We start from the raw sequence: 17,554 nt of genomic DNA on the forward strand, positions 1-17,554 counted from the left end.
CATTCCCACCACATCAACAGACCCCTGTCCCCGAATACTGCTCTATCGGGTCTTCCATATTGCTAATTTAGCTGCCCCCTGACACAAAATTAAGCAAAAATAACTACACCCCTTCTTCTAAACCTGTGCTTTAGCCCAAATATAAACTGTTTGGGAAGAGAGAACCTCTCCCAGAGCTAGTGATCAGGTCAATCATCCCGACCAACCTGGGACACTGTAAGAATAGATGTTCCAGAGTGTCAGACTCAGCACAGAATGGACACCCCTTCCCTCAACAGCAGGGTCCAGGTGTACCAGATGCATATTGGTGGCTATGGCTCCATGTGTTATCTTCCATTGGAGATCAGCTGTCCTCTTTTCAATAGACAGTTTGTATAAAGACCGCCAACAGCCTTTTGGGGAGGTACTTGGACCAAACACACACGCCCAACTCGTCGATTTTACCCCTTCCAGGGAAGAGGCATGGGACACTTTTACACAAATTGTGTAGAGGGCCTTCTTTCCCACCTCCTTGAACTCCCCCAGCTCCGGGGCATGGAAGGAAAGCAGCATCCTCACGTCTTCCTCGAACGCCCCCACACCGCAGCACTAACATTCAGCACAGGGAACAGACCCTCCTCCTCCTCTAACCCCCCCCCCCCCCCCCCCCCCACCGCAGCACTAACATTCAGCACAGGGAACAGACCCTCCTCCTCCTCTAACCCCCCCACCGCAGCACTAACATTCAACACAGGGAACAGACCCTCCTCCTCCTCTAACCCCCCACCCCCCCCCCCCCACCGTAGCACTAACATTCAGCACAGGGAACAGACCCTCCTCCTCTAACCCCCCCATCGCAGCACTAACATTCAGCACAGGGAACAGACCCTCCTCTTCCTCTAACCCCCCCCCCCCACCGCAGCACTAACATTCAGCACATGGGAACACATAATCCAGACCCTCCGTCCACCGATCGGAGTTGGAAGTATCAGTCACGTACTGCAGATCAAGTACTGGAAAGGAATCACAAACCTCAACGACGACCTTCCTCAGTAGGCGAGATGATCGGATCCCGGCTCTTTCTCCCAGCTCCTCCAACGATCTATTCCTGCAAGAACTCTCCAAGCCTGCATAACAGACTCATAAAATAGAGTCAGTCCAGGCAAATCACCCTCCTCCAGCTTTAAGAGGAAAAGGTGTTTGTCTAAGCCCAAACAGCCCTCTCTCCTCATCACTGTGTCGACCCAGCTAGAACCGTCACTGTACAACAGCCTCTGGGCTGTTTGAAGCCAGAAAGCCATGATCCTAGGAGAAATGTCCACCAGGCCTTGCCCACCCTCGTGTAGTGGCAGGTACAGGGCTGCAACTTTAATCCAGTGTTGTCCAGACCAGAAGAAATTGACAAGGGTCCTCTGAAGCTCTTGCATCAGACTGTAAAATCATTAGTCTGTGCCACAGGGTAGAGGCAACTAGATTATTAGCTACCAGCACCCGTCCCCAATAAGACAGCTGGGGCAGCACCCATTTACACCTTGACAGTCTGGCACACACTTTCTCCACTACACCCTCCCAGTTCTTTTTCTGAAAGACATCAGAGCTTAGAAAAAAAGCAAAATCTTCATCCCATCTCTGCCCCACTGAAGCCCCTGGTAACCGTGGAGAGGACCCTGTCTGAATCCCCCTGGTAACCGTGGAGAGGGCCCCGTCTGAAGCCCCTTGGTAACCGTGGAGAGGACCCTGTCTGAATCCCCCTGGTAACCGTGGAGAGGACCCCGTCTGAAGCCCCCTGGTAACCGTGGAGAGGACCCTGTCTGAAGCTGACCTGCCCACAGCGATTCACTCTTTTTCCAATTGACTAGCTGAGGAGGCCCTCTCTTACACCTTTAGAGCGTTTGAGAAAACCTTAACATCCTCAGCCCCCTGTAATAAAAACTGTCATCTGCATACACAGACAGTGCTATAGTGGGACCCTTCATTACTCCTGGCACAGAGAAACCAGTAAGCCTCGCTCTTAAAAAACAAAGCATTGGTTCAATCGCCAGACAATATAACTGTCCTGAAATTGGGCATCCCTGCCTGATGCCCCTTTGAACATGGATGGGGCAACTCAAACCACCCCCCACCTTCACCATACACGAGGCCCCAGTATACAGTAAACTCATCCAAGACAACAAAAAACATCCCCAAACCCAAAGGCTTTCATTGTCTTGAACAAGTACTGGTGGTCCACGCGGTCAAAAGCCTTCTCCTGATCCAAAGAAAGTAAACCCACATTTACATCATCCAGTTAAACATTTTCTAAAACATCTCTTATTAGAAGCAGGTTCTCAACGATAGAGCGGTCAGGTACACAGTCAGACTGGTCCTTGTGGACCAACAGCCCCAGATATTCTATCAACCTGTTTGAAAGACATTTAGATATAGTTTTATATTCTGCGCAGAGCAATGCAACAGGTCGCCAATTTTTTATAAGAGCCAAATTCCCCTTTTTTTTTGGGCGACAATAAAAGCACCGCACGTTGACAGGATACAGGAAGAGAACCCTCATGAAAAGGGTGATAAACCACTTCATAAATCAAATCAAATCAAATCAAATTTATTTATATAGCCCTTCGTACATCAGCTGAAATCTCAAAGTGCTGTACAGAAACCCAGCCTAAAACCCCAAACAGCAAGCAATGCATGTGAAAGAAGCACGGTGGCTGGGAAAAACTCCCTAGGAAAAACTCCTGAGAAAGGCCAAAAACCTAGGAAGAAACCTAGAGAGGAACCAGGCTATGAGGGGTGGCCAGTCCTCTTCTGGCTGTGCCGGGTGGATATTATAACAGAACATGGTCAAGATGTTAAAATGTTCGTAAATGACCAGCATGGTCAAATAATAATAATCATAGTAATTGTCGAGGGTGCAACAAGCACGTCCGGTGAACAGGTCAGGGTTCCGTAGCCGCAGGCAGAACAGTTGAAACTGGAGCAGCAGCATGGCCAGGTGGACTGGGGACAGCAAGGAGTCATCATGCCAGGTAGTCCTAGGGCTCAGGTCCTCCGAGAGAAAGAAAGAAAGAAAGAGAGAATTAGAGAGAGCATATTTACATTCACACAGGACACCGGATAAGACAAGAGAATACTCCAGATGTAACAGACTGACCCTAGCCCCCCGACACATAAACTACTGCAGCATAAATACTGGAGGCTGAGACAGGAGGGATCAGAAGACACTGTGGCCCCATCCGATGATACCCCCGGACAGGGCCAAACAGGCAGGATATAACCCCACCCACTTTGCCAAAGCACAGCCCCCACACCACTAGAGGGATATCTACAACCACCAACTTACCGTCCGAAGACAAGGCCGAGTATAGCCCACAAAGATGTCCGCCACGGCACAACCCAAGGGGGGGGCGCCAACCCAGACAGGAAGACCACGTCAGTGGCTCAACCTACTCAAGTGACGCACCCCTCCCATGGACGGCATGGAAGAACACCAGTAAGTCAGTGACTCAGCCCCTGTAAAAGGGTTAGAGGCAGAGAATCCCAGTGGGAAGAGGGGAACCGACAAGGCAGAGACAGCAAGGGCGGTTCGTTGCTCCAGCCTTTCCGTTCACCTTCACACTCCTGGGCCAGACTATACTTAATCATAGGACCTACTGAAGAGATAAGTCTTCAGTAAAGACTTAAAGGTTGAGACTGAGTCTGCGTCTCTCACATGGGTAGGCAGACCATTCCATAAAAATGGAGCTCTATAGGAGAAAGCCCTACCTCCAGCCGTTTGCTTAGAAATTCTAGGGACAATTAGGAGGCCTGCGTCTTGTGACCGTAGCGTACGTGTAGGTATGTACGGCAGGACCAAATCGGAAAGATAGGTAGGAGCAAGCCCATGTAATGCTTTGTAGGTTAGCAGTAAAACCTTGAAATCAGCCCTTGCCTTAACAGGAAGCCAGTGTAGGGAAGCTAGCACTGGAGTAATATGATCAAATTTTTTGGTTCTAGTCAGGATTCTAGCAGCCGTATTTAGCACTAACTGAAGTTTGTTTAGTGCTTTATCCGGGTAGCCGGAAAGTAGAGCATTGCAGTAGTCGAGCCTAGAAGTAACAAAAGCATGGATTAATTTTTCTGCGTCATTTTTGGACAGAAAGTTTCTGATTTTTGCAATGTTACGTAGATGGAAAAAAGCTGTCCTTGAAGCAGTCTTGATATGTTCTTCAAAAGAGAGATCAGGGTCCAGAGTAACGCCGAGGTCCTTCACAGTTTTATTTGAGACGACTGTACAACCATCCAGATTAATTGTCAGATTCAACAGAAGATCTCTTTGTTTCTTGGGACCTAGGACAAGCATCTCTGTTTTGTCCGAGTTTAAAAGTAGAAAATTTGCAGCCATCCACTTCCTTATGTCTGAAACACAGGCTTCTAGCGAGGGCAATTTTGGGGCTTCACCATGTTTCATTGAAATGTACAGCTGTGTGTCGTCCGCATAGCAGTGAAATTTAACATCATGTTTTCGAATGACATCCCCAAGAGGTAAAATATATAGTGAAAACAGTAGTGGTCCTAGAACGGAACCTTGAGGAACACCGAAATTTACAATTGATTTGTCAGAGGACGAACCATTCACAGAGACAAACTGATATCTTTCCGACAGATAAGATCTAAACCAGGCCAGAACTTGTCCATGTAGACCAATTTGGGTTTCCAATCTCTTCAAAAGAATGTGGTGATCGATGGTATCAAAAGCGGCACTAAGATCTAGGAGCATGAGGACAGATGCAGAGCCTCGGTCTGACGTCATTAAAAGGTCATTTACCACCTTCACAAGTGCAGTCTCAGTGCTATGATGGGGTCTAAAACCAGACTGAAGCGTTTCGTATACATTGTTTGTCTTCAGGAAGGCAGTGAGTTGCTGCGCAACAACTTTTTCTAAAATTTTTGAGAGGAATGGAAGATTCGATATAGGCCGATAGTTTTTTATAATTTCTGGGTCAAGATTCGGCTTTTTCAAGAGAGGCTTTATTACTGCCACTTTTAGTGAGCTTGGTACACATCCGGTGGATAGAGAGCCGTTTATTATGTTCAACATAGGAGGGCCAAGCACAGGAAGCAGCTCTTTCAGTAGTTTAGTTGGAATAGGGTCCAGTATGCAGCTTGAGGGTTTGGAGGCCATGATTATTTTCATCATTGTGTCAAGAGATATAGTACTAAAACACTTTAGTATCTCCCTTGAGCCAAGGTCCTGGGAGAGTTGTGCAGACTCTGGACAATGAAGCCCTGGAGGAATACCCAGATTTAAAGAGGAGTCCGTAATTTGCTTTCTAATGATCATGATCTTTTCCTCAAAAAAGTTCATAAATTTATTACTGCTGAAGTGAAAGCCATCCTCCATTTGCGAATGCTGCTTTTTAGTTAGCTTTGCGACAGTGTCAAAAAGAAATTTCGGATTGTTCTTATTTTTCTCAATTAAGTTGGAAAAAATCCTCTCCAATAGACCCCCTAAAGTGCTTATAAAACTCAGATGGTAAACCATCGATGCCAGGAGCTCGGCCTGTTCAGAGCTGTGTAACTGCTGTGGACAGCTCCTGCAGAGTAATGTCAGAGTCCAAAGCAACTCTCTGCTCAGGGCCCAATTGAGGAAGAGCGTGTAGCAACTGTTCAGCACACAGAGAATCACAATCCTCCGCCTTATAGAGGGCAGAGTAGAAATCCACGGCATGTTGACGCATTTCCCTGCCATCTGTGGTCACCTTCCCATCAGGGAGATGAAGGCAGACCATCTGTTTGCGTTGCAGTGTCGACTGTCCTAGGTTAAAAAAGAAAGCGCTAGGAGCATCCATATCCTTGAGGGAAGCGAACCGAGACCTGATGAAGGCACCCTTCACTCTTTCATGTAGCAATGACCTCAGTTCATGTCTCTTGTCCTGTAAGTTCATGACTAGTCCGGGGTCATTCTGAGTGAGCAGCTTCAATTAAATAGATTTGATGTCCTGTTCAAGGACCCTGATAGTCTCTTTGACTTCAATACGAGACAGAGCAGTATACTGTTGACAAAATAATCATATTTGGGCCTTCCCACCCTCCCACCATTGTCTCAAGGACTCAAAATTTCCTTTTGTAACCCTCCATTTTTCCCAAAACAACAAAAACCTTCCACAAAACATGACATCATGTAACAATTTAACATTAAAATACCAGTAAGGTGATGACCTTCGTGGACAAGTGAATATCAACAGTAACAATATGGTGATCAGAGAAACCCTCAGGAGTAATTTCACACCTTCCAACCCTACTACAGTAGAGATCAGATACATACAACCTGTCTAACCTTCCAACCCTACTACAGTAGAGATCAGATACATACCACCTGTCTAACCTTCCAACCCTACTACAGTAGAGATCAGATACCTGTCTAACCTTCCAACCCTACTACAGTAGAGATCAGATACCTGTCTAACCTTCCAACCCTACTACAGTAGTGATCAGATACCTGTCTAACCTTCCAACCCTACTACAGTAGAGATCAGATACCTGTCTAACCTTCCAACCCTACTACAGTAGAGATCAGATACCTGTCTAACCTTCCATCCCTACTACAGTAGAGATCAGATACCTGTCTAACCTTCCAGCCCTACTACAGTAGAGATCAGATACCTGTCTAACCTTCCAACCCTACTACAGTAGAGATCAGATACCTGTCTAACATTCCAACCCTACTACAGTAGAGATCAGATACCTGTCTAACCTTCCATCCCTACTACAGTAGAGATCAGATACATACAACCTGTCTAACCTTCCATCCCTACTACAGTAGAGATCAGATACATACCACCTGTCTAACCTTCCAACCCTACTACAGTAGAGATCAGATACATACCACCTGTCTAACCTTCCAACCCTACTACAGTAGTGATCAGATACCTGTCTAACCTTCCAACCCTACTACAGTAGAGATCAGATACATACCACCTGTCTAACCTTCCAACCCTACTACAGTAGAGATCAGATACCTGTCTAACCTTCCAACCCTACTACAGTAGAGATCAGATACCTGTCTAACCTTCCAACCCTACTACAGTAGAGATCAGATACCTGTCTAACCTTCCAACCCTACTACAGTAGAGATCAGATACATACCAACTGTCTAACCTTGCTGCACTGACACCACCTTCATTAACCTTTAACCAGGTGTACTGCCTAACTTCTGCATTCCTGACTCTTCACACGTCAGAAAGCTCAAACTCAGTTAATAAACCAGACTGACAAGTGGCTGACCACTGGTGAGGTTCTTCAGCGGTGCGATCAACAGTAAAATCCACTGTACATTTCCAGTCCCATCCCTAAAACCATACACCCCTCTTGGTCACACTGTCTTAATAAGGTTTCCTTTATTTTATCAAACACAGCAATACGCTCTGTACCCTCATTAGGTGCAGAAACATAAAAATAAAAAACAATAATAAAAATAAAAAAACACAACATCCACCTTGACCAATAAAACCCGTCCCTTGACGATCTCTGTTGTAGATACCACAGTCACCCCTAAGCCTGAGGAAAACAAAATGGCCACCCCAACACTGAAATTAGTACCATGACTGGGGTATATTCTGCCCCTCCCACCACATACCCCAGTCAACCTCATTTTCCTCATCACTATGTGTCTCCTGTAGAAAAACTACATTAAGCCTTTTCTGTTTTATTATTTCTAATACCCAAGCCCTCTTATTCCTGTCCCTTCCACCATTAATATTGAGAGAACCTACCCTTAGTACCTCCATATAGAAAAGAGAACCTCCCCTTAGTACCTCCATATAGAAAAGAGAACCTACCCTCAGTACCTCCATATAGAAAAGAGAACCTACCCTTAGTACCTCCATATAGAAAAGAGAACCTCCCCTTAGTACCTCCATATAGAAAAGAGAACCTACCCTTAGTACCTCCATATAGAAAAGAGAACCTACCCTTAGTACCTCCATATAGAAAAGAGAACCTACCCTTAGTACCTCCATATAGAAAAGAGAACCTACCCTTAGTACCTCCATATAGAAAAGAGAACCTACCCTTAGTACCTCCATATAGAAAAGAGAACCTACCCTTAGTACCTCCATATAGAAAAGAGAACCTACCCTTAGTACCTCCATATAGAAAAGAGAACCTACCCTTAGTACCTCCATATAGAAAAGAGAACCTACCCTTAGTACCTCCATATAGAAAAGAGAACCTGCCCTTAGTACCTCCATATAGAAAAGAGAACCTGCCCTTAGTACCTCCATATAGAAAAGAGAACCTCCCCTTAGTACCTCCATATAGAAAAGAGAACCTGCCCTTAGTACCTCCATATAGAAAAGAGAACCTACCCTTAGTACCTCCATATAGAAAAGAGAACCTGCCCTTAGTACCTCCATATAGAAAAGAGAACCTACCCTTAGTACCTCCATATAGAAAAGAGAACCTACCCTTAGTACCTCCATATAGAAAAGAGAACCTACCCTTAGTACCTCCATATAGAAAAGAGAAAGGGAAAGCAGAAGAAACCACAGAGAAACCAAAGAGAAAAAAGAAGACACCCTATGAGGCATGATCATCATCATTGTTTTAATTTTCTCTTCACCTGAACCACGTTTCCCACCACCTTTTGCTGCCGTGACAGCAGTAACAAATTTCCTCAAGCGCAAAACGCTTCTTCTCACTCAACTGGTCTACTAACCCCACTGTCTTCTGTAACACCACAGCTGACCTCACAAACTTATCAACTTCCCCCCCCAAAAATTGGCCAATTTGACAGATTTCCCCAAACTCTGATCTAGGATCCCATTGACCTCCTCTAGATTGTAAATTGAGTCGTCGCCAGCTGCTATCATATCAAAACAGATATCCTTCTCCTGCTCCTCCTCAACTGAGGCCACAGACCCCTGACTCGCTTCTAACACATCCCTCTCAACACTCCCCACTTGCAGCCCATCACTTGTACCAGGCATCTCCTCCACTACCTGGGAGACTAGCCCCACCTGAACCCCCTCCTGTACCCCATTACTCATAGTGGGCACCTCCTCACCAGTCTGAGTAGATGGCTCTTCAGATCCATCCTTACCTTCTACAACAACATTTTTCTGCTGCATAACATTTCCCTCTGGTACAAGTTGCAACTCCGTGCCCTCAGCACGGGATAACTTGTTCCTCAGCAACAGGTGCTTGTGGCTGTTCAACCGCTGTCGGCCCCACCTCTCCCTACATCAGTGGGCTCTACCGTTGTTGGCCCCACCTCTCCCTACATCAGTGGGCCCAGGCGTTACGAGGACCACCTCTCCCTACATCAGTGGGCCCAGGCGTTACGAGGACCACCTCTCCCTACATCAGTGGGCCCAGGCGTTACGAGGACCACCTCTCCCTACATCAGTGGGCCCAGGCGTTATGAGGACCACCTCTCCCTACATCAGTGGTCCCAGGCGTTACGAGGACCACCTTTCCCTACATCAGTGGGCCCAGGCGTTACGAGGACCACCTCTCCCTACATCAGTGGTCCCAGGCGTTACGAGGACCACCTCTCCCTACATCAGTGGGCCCAGGCGCTACGAGGACCACCTACGCCCCTCCCTCTGCCTTCTCCCTTTTCGGGCAAGCATGTCGCTTACGACCAACATCTCCACACTCAAAACATCGTTGACTACCCGTACTAGCATAAGTCATACAGTCTGTCATCATACTTTGACTTTATTAAACGATAACTCCAAAGTCTGCTCCGGTGAATCCAAAAACATAAACACCTGTCGCCGAAACGACATAACCTGTTTCAGAGCCCGGTGTTTGAAACGACATAACCTGTTTCAGAGCCGGGGATGTTTGAAACAACATAACCTGTTTCAGAGCCGGGTGTTTGCAACCCAACGGGACAACCTTAATTGAACTTGTAAACTTCCCAAATCGCAATAACTCGCGCTCCAATAGCTCGCTGGGAATAAACGGCGGTACATTTGAAATCGTTACCCTTGTTGACGGAGAAAAAACATTCCTTTAAGAAGTACGCCGTGCTCAACCATACGATCTACAAGACGCTCTTCTTCTCGTCTTTAAGAAGTACGCCGTGCTCAACCATACGATCTACAAGACGCTCTTCTTCTCTTCTTTAAGAAGTACGCCGTGCTCAACCATACGATCTACAAGACGCTCTTCTTCTCGTCTTTAAGAAGTACGCCGTGCTCAACCATACGATCTACAAGACGCTCTTCTTCTCGTCTTTAAGAAGTACGCCGTGCTCAACCATACGATCTACAAGACGCTCTTCTTCTCGTCTTTAAGAAGTACGCCGTGCTCAACCATACGATCTACAAGACGCTCTTCTTCTCGTCTTTAAGAAGTACGCCGTGCTCAACCATACGATCTACAAGACGCTCTTCTTCTCTTCTTCGCTTTATTCATCCAACATTCTGATATCCTACCTTGTCTTCCACGGCGACCAGAAACTCCTCCACCATGACAGTAGCTTCAGTAACACCCCTGAAGCCGTGCCGACGTGACAGGTGGGTCGCCATCCCCGCCAAAACCAGGGTCATTTCGACACGAAAAACAATATACTTAATTCTACCACAACAACTAAATACAACTAATGATAACCTTAATCATGCATAAGAAAGAAGAAGAAAAAAAGATATCACCAAGAAAAGGAAATGTAAAAGAAAAACCAAAGATATCTATCTCTACACAACACTCGCATTCCCTCACTCATACAATTCCCAGCATGCACCAAACTCTCCCAGCATGCAGAGAGAGTGAGAGAGAGAGGGAGAAAGAGGGAGAGGGAGAGAGAGAGAGAGTGAGAGTGAGGGAGAGAGCGAGAGAGACAGAGGGAGAATGAGAGAGAGGGAGAGAGAAAGAGGGGGAGAGAGAGAGGGAGAGTGAGAGAGAGAGAGAGAGAGAGAGAGAGAGAGAGAGAGAGTGTTTTCTCTATGGAGTTTTGCAGCTAAAGGTGTATGTGTTCAACAGGCTCTCCGCAGACTCAAGGCGGTGTGTGTGCGACTGGCAGTAGGACCGTGTACAGTGGAGGCATCGACAGTAGCTGTGATGTCTCACTTCCTGATGGGCTTGCCCTGGGTCTGGGGATTCGTACTGGGGTAAACTCACACATCTCAGTGTTACCTTTTTGGGTTGGAGGGTTTGTATTTTGTCCTGTAATCCATTCAAGGTAATTGGAGAATCCAGTGGGTTCAGGTAGTCTTTAATAGTTGATTCTAAGATTTGTATTTGATCATGTATATGTTTTTGCTGTTTGTTCTTTGTTTATGAGCCAAAAAGATTGGAGAAGTGGTTGATCCATACATCTCCATTTTGGATAGATAATTCTTCATGTTGTTGTTTGTTTAGTGTTTTCCAATCCTCCCAGAAGTGGTTAGAGTCTGTGGATTCTTCAGTTACATTGAGCTGATTTCTGACGTGCTGTTCCTTCTTTTTCCGTAGTGTATTTCTGTATTGTTTTAGTGATTCACCATAGTGAAGGCGTAGACTCAGGTTTTCTGGGTCTCTATGTTTTTGGTTGGACAGGTTTCTCAATTTCATTCTTAGGTTTTTGCATTCTTCATCAAACCATATGTCATTGTTGTACATTTTCTAAGGTTGTCTGTGTCACAGACGTCATAAGGATTGGACTCAGGTGCAGCGGGAATGTGAATGCTCATCTTCTTTCTCAAATACGAAGAAAACGAAACAAAACACTAAATACAAAAAAAACAAACAACAACGAGAAACAGTCCTGTAAGGCACACACTACACAAGGAACAACTACCCACCAGTCCCATAGAAAAAAACACCCCTCTTAAATAGGACCTTCAATTAGAAGCAACGAGGAGCAGCTGCTTCTAATTGAAGGTCAACCCAAATAAACTACACATAGAAATAGAAAGACTAGAACGAACATAGAAATATGCTAACATAGAACATTAACCACAAACCCCGAAACACATAAATCAAACACCCCGTGCCACGTCCTGACCAAACTACAATAACAAATAACCCCTTTACTGATCAGGACGTGACAGTACCCCCCCCCCCAAGGTGCAGACCCTGGATGCACCTCAAACAAAAAAAACACAAAAATAAACCCCAAAACAAAAAAATCCCAAACTAAAGGGAGGGAAGGGAGGGTGGCCACCGTCACCGACGGTTCTTGTGCTACACCCCCCCCCCCTCCCCAACCTCCTACTACGGAGGTGGCTCAGGCTCGGGCCTTACTCCCCAACCTAACCTGTCCACCCCCGCTAAATGCTTATTACATTTTACCCATCCTGAAGTCTCTGGGCTATGGCGCATCGCTGAAGACCTCGGGCTGATGTGCGTCGCTGGAGACCTCGGACTGGAGGGCAACTCTGCCGGTTCCGGACTGTGGGCCGTCTCTGCCGGCGCAGGACTGTGGGCCGTCTCTGCCGGCGCAGGACTGTGGGCCATCTCTAGACAGGGCACTATCGTCGGAAGCTCTGGACGGGGCCTGTGCACTGGAGGCCTGGTTTGTGGTGCTGGCTTTGAAGGCACCAGACTAGAGACACGCACCTCAGGGCTAGTGAGAGGAGCAGGAACTGGATACACTGGGCCATGAGTAGGCACTGGAGGTCTGGAGCGCACCTCCTGCACAACCCGTCCTGGCTGGATGGTAATAGTAGCCCTGTACAAGCGGAGTGCTGGCACAGGGCGAACTGGGCTGTGCAGGGGCCTGATGGTTGCCGTGCGTAGAGCAGGCGTAGGGTTGCCTGGGCCTAGGAGGCGCACTGGTGGCCAGATGTGCTGCGCAGGCATCCTCCTTCCAGGCTGGATGCCCACTCTAGCATGGCACTTGCGAGGGGCTGGGATCGCTCGCACCGGACTGAGCGTGCGCATGGGCGAGATCGTGCGCACTTCCGCATACACCGGCGCTCTCCAGTCCACACGCTCCCCATTATAAACACGGGGAGTTGGCTTAGGTCTCACTCTTGGCCCAGCCAAACTACCCGTGTGCCCCCCCCCCCCATAATATTGGGGGTGCCTCTCAGGCTTCCTTCGTTGGGCACGCTCTTCGTACTTTCGCCGTTCCTCCCTCGCTGTCTCCACCTGTTTCCATGGCAGGGTCTTGTCCCCTGCCATTACCTCCTCCCATGTCCATGATGTCCTCCACTCCCTTCTTTCCCTGGCCCAGGATCCTTGCTCCTCCTGGGTCCGCTGCTTGGTCCGTTGGTGGTGGGTAGTTCTGTCACGGACGTCGTAAGGATTGGACCAAGGTGCACCTCTCAGGGCTGGGTGTCCCAGTCTCTATCAGATCCTCCTCTCCACCCTCTCAGGGCTGGGTGTCTCAGGCTCTATCAGATCCTCCTCTCCACCCTCTCAGGGCTGGGTGTCTCAGGCTCTATCAGATCCTCCTCTCCACCCTCTCAGGGCTGGGTGTCTCAGGCTCTATCAGATCCTCCTCTCCACCCTCTCAGGGCTGGGCGTCTCAGGCTCTATCAGATCCCCCTCTCAGGGCTGGGCGTCTCAGGCTCTATCAGATCCCCCTCTCAGGGCTGGGCGTCTCAGGCTCTATCAGATCCCCCTCTCCACCCTCTCAGGGCTGGGCGTCTCAGGCTCTATCAGATCCTCCTCTCCACCCTCTCAGGGCTGGGCGTCTCAGACTCTATCAGATCCTCCTCTCCACCCTCTCAGGGCTGGGTGTCTCAGGCTCTATCAGATCACCCTCTCAGGGCTGGGCGTCTCAGGCTCTATCAGATCCTCCTCTCCACCCTCTCAGGGCTGGGTGTCTCAGACTCTATCAAATCCTCCTCTCCACCCTCTCAGGGCTGGGTGTCTCAGGCTCTATCAGATCCTCCTCTCCACCCTCTCAGGGCTGGGTGTCTCAGACTCTATCAGATCCTCCTCTCCACCCTCTCAGGGCTGGGTGTCTCAGGCTCTATCAGATCCTCTTCTCCACCCTCAGGGCTGGGTGTCTCAGGCTCTATCAAATCCTCCTCTCCACCCTCTCAGGGCTGGGTGTCTCAGGCTCTATCAGATCCTCCTCTCCACCCTCTCAGGGCTGGGTGTCTCAGACTCTATCAGATCCTCCTCTCCACCCTCTCAGGGCTGGGTGTCTCAGGCTCTATCAGATCCTCTTCTCCACCCTCAGGGCTGGGTGTCTCAGGCTCTCCTCTTCTCCTCCTCTCCTCTTCTCTCTATACACCAAGTCACTCAGCTCTGTCATATCCTCACCTGGTCTCTCCTATCACTGCTATGAGGATGGACCTCTCCTCTTCTCTCTATAGACCAAGTCACTCAGCTTCGTTATATCCTCACATGGTCTCTCCTATCACTGCTATGCAGATGACACTCAACTACTTTTCTCCTTCTCCCCTTCTGACACACAGGTGATGGCACATATCTCTGCGTGCCTGGCAAAAATATCTCAACTTGAATGTCGGCCCATCACCTCAAGCTCAACCTCGACGACACGCTGTGTGCTGGGCTCCCGCCTTGTGCCATCAAAACCCTGTATCCTATTCAGAATGCTGCAGTAAGACTGGTGTTCAACCTTCCCAAGTTCTCTCATGTCACCCCGGTCCTCCACACACTCCACTGTCTTTCGGTCGAAGCTCGTATCCACTACAAGACCATGGTGCTTACCAACGGAACAGCAAGAGGAACTGGCCCTTCCTACCTTCAGGCTATGGTCAAACCCTACACCCCAACCCGAGCACTCCGTTCTGCCACCTCTGGTCTCTTGGCCCTCTCTCTCTCCTAGGGGAGAGCAGCTCCCGCTCAGCCAAGTCCAAGCTCTTCTCTGTCTTGGCACCCCAAGTCCAAGCACTTCTCTGTCCTGGCACCCCAAGTCCAAGCTCTTCTCTGTCCTGGCACCCCAAGTCCAAGCTCTTCTCTGTCCTGGCACCCCAAGTCCAAGCTCTTCTCTGTCCTGGCACCCCAAGTCCAAGCTCTTCTCTGTCCTGGCACCCCAAGTCCAAGCTCTTCTCTGTCCTGGCACCCCAAGTCCAAGCTCTTCTCTGTCCAATGTTGGAACCAGATTCCTTTTGAAAACTAGGACAGAAGAGTGCCTGTCCATCTTCTGAAAACATCTGAAACTCTACCTCTTCAAGGAGTACCTCTTCAAGGAGTATCTTAAATAATCCTCCTTCTCACCTCGAATAACCCCCCCCCCGCACCCCTAAATGTTTTAGTAAGATTAATAATATACACTTAACAAGCACGTGACCCCCCCCCCACACTCCCACCCCACCCACCCTTCTAGCATTGACTCTACTGACAGCTACGTTACTGAGAAAAATGTACCTTCTATGACTGTGATATGTGGTTGTCCCACCTAACTATCTTAAGATGAATATACTAACTGTACGTCTCTCTGGATCGGAGCGTCTGATAAATGACTAAAATGTCACAAAATTTTAAAAATGTTAAAATGCTGTCTCCTCCATGGAAAGGTGTTTGTCCCCCTGTGTGTTGAGGGTGTCAGGTTCTTGTCCAGTTCTGGCAGTTCTCTCTCTCTCTCTCTCTCTCTCTCTCTCTCTCTCTCTCTCTCTCTCCCTCTCTCTCTCTCTCTGTCTCTCTCTCTGTCTCTCTCTCACTCGATCTCTCTCTCTCTCTGTCTCTCTGTCTCTCTCTCACTCGATCTCTCTCACTCGATCTCTCTCACTCGATCTCTCTCTCTCTCTCTCTCTCTCTCTCTCTCTCTCTCTCTCTCTCTCTCTCTCTCTCTCTCTCTCTCTCTCTCTCTCTCTCTCTCTCTCTCTCTCTCTCTCTCTCTCTCTCTCTCTCTAGGTTTGTTCTGAGTGCTGTATCTCCAGCGGTGGTGGTGCCCTCCATGTTGCTGCTCCAGAAGGATGGCTACGGCGTGAAGAAGGGAATCCCTACTCTGCTGATGGCTGCTGGGAGTTTTGATGACATCCTGGCCATCACAGGGTTCACCACCTGTCTGGGCGTGGCCTTTGCCTCAGGTAACACACCTGGATATACATTAGATATACAAACGCACGCACGCAAACACACATACACACACACAGTCTCACATTAGTAGTAGATATTCATCCACGTTCCAAACGTCACGTTTCAAAGTATTTAAGGATGAAGTTTAGATATAAACTCTGAATTTTTAAGGTTAGGTTTAAGTTTTAGGCATTAAGTCCAAATTCTTAATAAGGTTAACTCTGAATAGTTAATAAGGTAATGATTAAGGTTTAGGTTTTTAATCGATTGATTTGAACATGCAACTTTTGGCACCAGAGTGTCATAGGGGTCGTTTAATGGAGACCAAGACGCAGCGTGGATAGTGCTCATTGTCGATACATTTTAACGAAGACACTTTACAAAATAACAAAACGACCAACACAGTCCCGTCAGGTACTTAGACTAAAAAGGAAAACAACTACCCACAAACCCCATGTCACGGTTGTCGTGGGTTAAGGCGGACCAAAATGCAGCAGGACTGCATTTGTTCATTTTGAACATTTATTAAATCAAAAAGAACACAAAAAACAACAAAACACAACTCACGAATTACAGACAGTCTGGCAAGGCACAAGGCTAAACACAGAACAATCTCCCACAATCAAACAGACAAACACACCCAACTAATATAGGACTTCCAATCAAAGGCAACACCACACAGCTGCCTTCAATTGGAAGTCCACCCCAATTAACCAAACATAGACATACAACCAACCAGATCAACATAGAAATACGTAAACAAGGAACAGTGTCCAAAAACCCTGGAATACTTAAATCAAATGCCCTTTTTAGAAAAACACCACCCCTAACCACATAAAACAAATACCCTCTGCCACGTCCTGACCAAACTACAATACCAATTAACCCTTATACTGGCCAGGACGTGACAGTACCCCCCCCCCCTTAAAGGTGCTAACCCCGGAAGCACCTTAAAAAAAACAACCCCCAAAAAAATAAAAAATTCCCCCCTACTAAAGGGAGGGAAGGGGGGTGGCTGCCGTCAACGACGGCACTGTGCTACAGCCCCCCTCCCCAACCCAGCTATATCTGGAGGTGGCTCCGGTTCTGGCCGTTCCAGGCAGTCGGGCCACTCTGGCAGCTCGGGGCAGTCTGGCCACTCGGGGCAGTCTGGCAGCTCGGGGCAGTCTGGCAGCTCGGGCCAGTCTGGCAGCTCGGGCCAGTCTGGCAGCTCTGGCAGCTCGGGGCAGTCTGGCAGCTCGGGGCAGTCTGGCAGCTCGGGGCAGTCTGGCCACTCTGGCAGCTCGGGGCAGTCTGGCCACTCTGGCAGCTCGGGGCAGTCTGGCCACTCTGGCAGCTCGGGGCAGTCTGGCCACTCTGGCAGCTCGGGGCAGTCTGGCCACTCTGGCATCTCCGGGCAGTCTGGCCACTCTGACATCTCCGGGCAGTCTGGCCACTCTGACATCTCCGGGCAGTCTGGCCACTCTGACATATCCGGGCAGTCTGGCCACTCTGGCAGCTCCTGACTAGTGGGTGGCTCTGGCGACTCCTCTATGACGGGCGGCTCTGGCGACTCTTGACTGACGGGCAGTTCTGGCGACTCTTGACTGACGGGCAGTTCTGGCGACTCTTGACTGACGGGCAGTTCTGGCGACTCTTGACTGACGGGCAGTTCTGGCGACTCTTGACTGACGGG

At 48.5% G+C, this 17,554-nt stretch overlaps 1 protein-coding gene across 1 annotated transcript in view; it reads left to right on the forward strand.

The window, feature by feature from the left end:
- LOC115198018 (sodium/hydrogen exchanger 9B2) overlaps nt 1-17,554 on the forward strand; it is a 47,977-nt gene that overhangs the window by 13,777 nt on the left and 16,646 nt on the right. The window contains exons 5-6 of the mRNA XM_029759668.1: nt 10,942-11,069; nt 15,715-15,890. Coding sequence (XP_029615528.1) covers nt 10,942-11,069; nt 15,715-15,890 — 304 coding nt within the window. The remainder of the gene's footprint in view (nt 1-10,941; nt 11,070-15,714; nt 15,891-17,554) is intronic.

This window comes from Salmo trutta, chromosome 8 (genome assembly GCF_901001165.1).
Source record: "Salmo trutta chromosome 8, fSalTru1.1, whole genome shotgun sequence".
NCBI lineage: Eukaryota > Metazoa > Chordata > Actinopteri > Salmoniformes > Salmonidae > Salmo > Salmo trutta.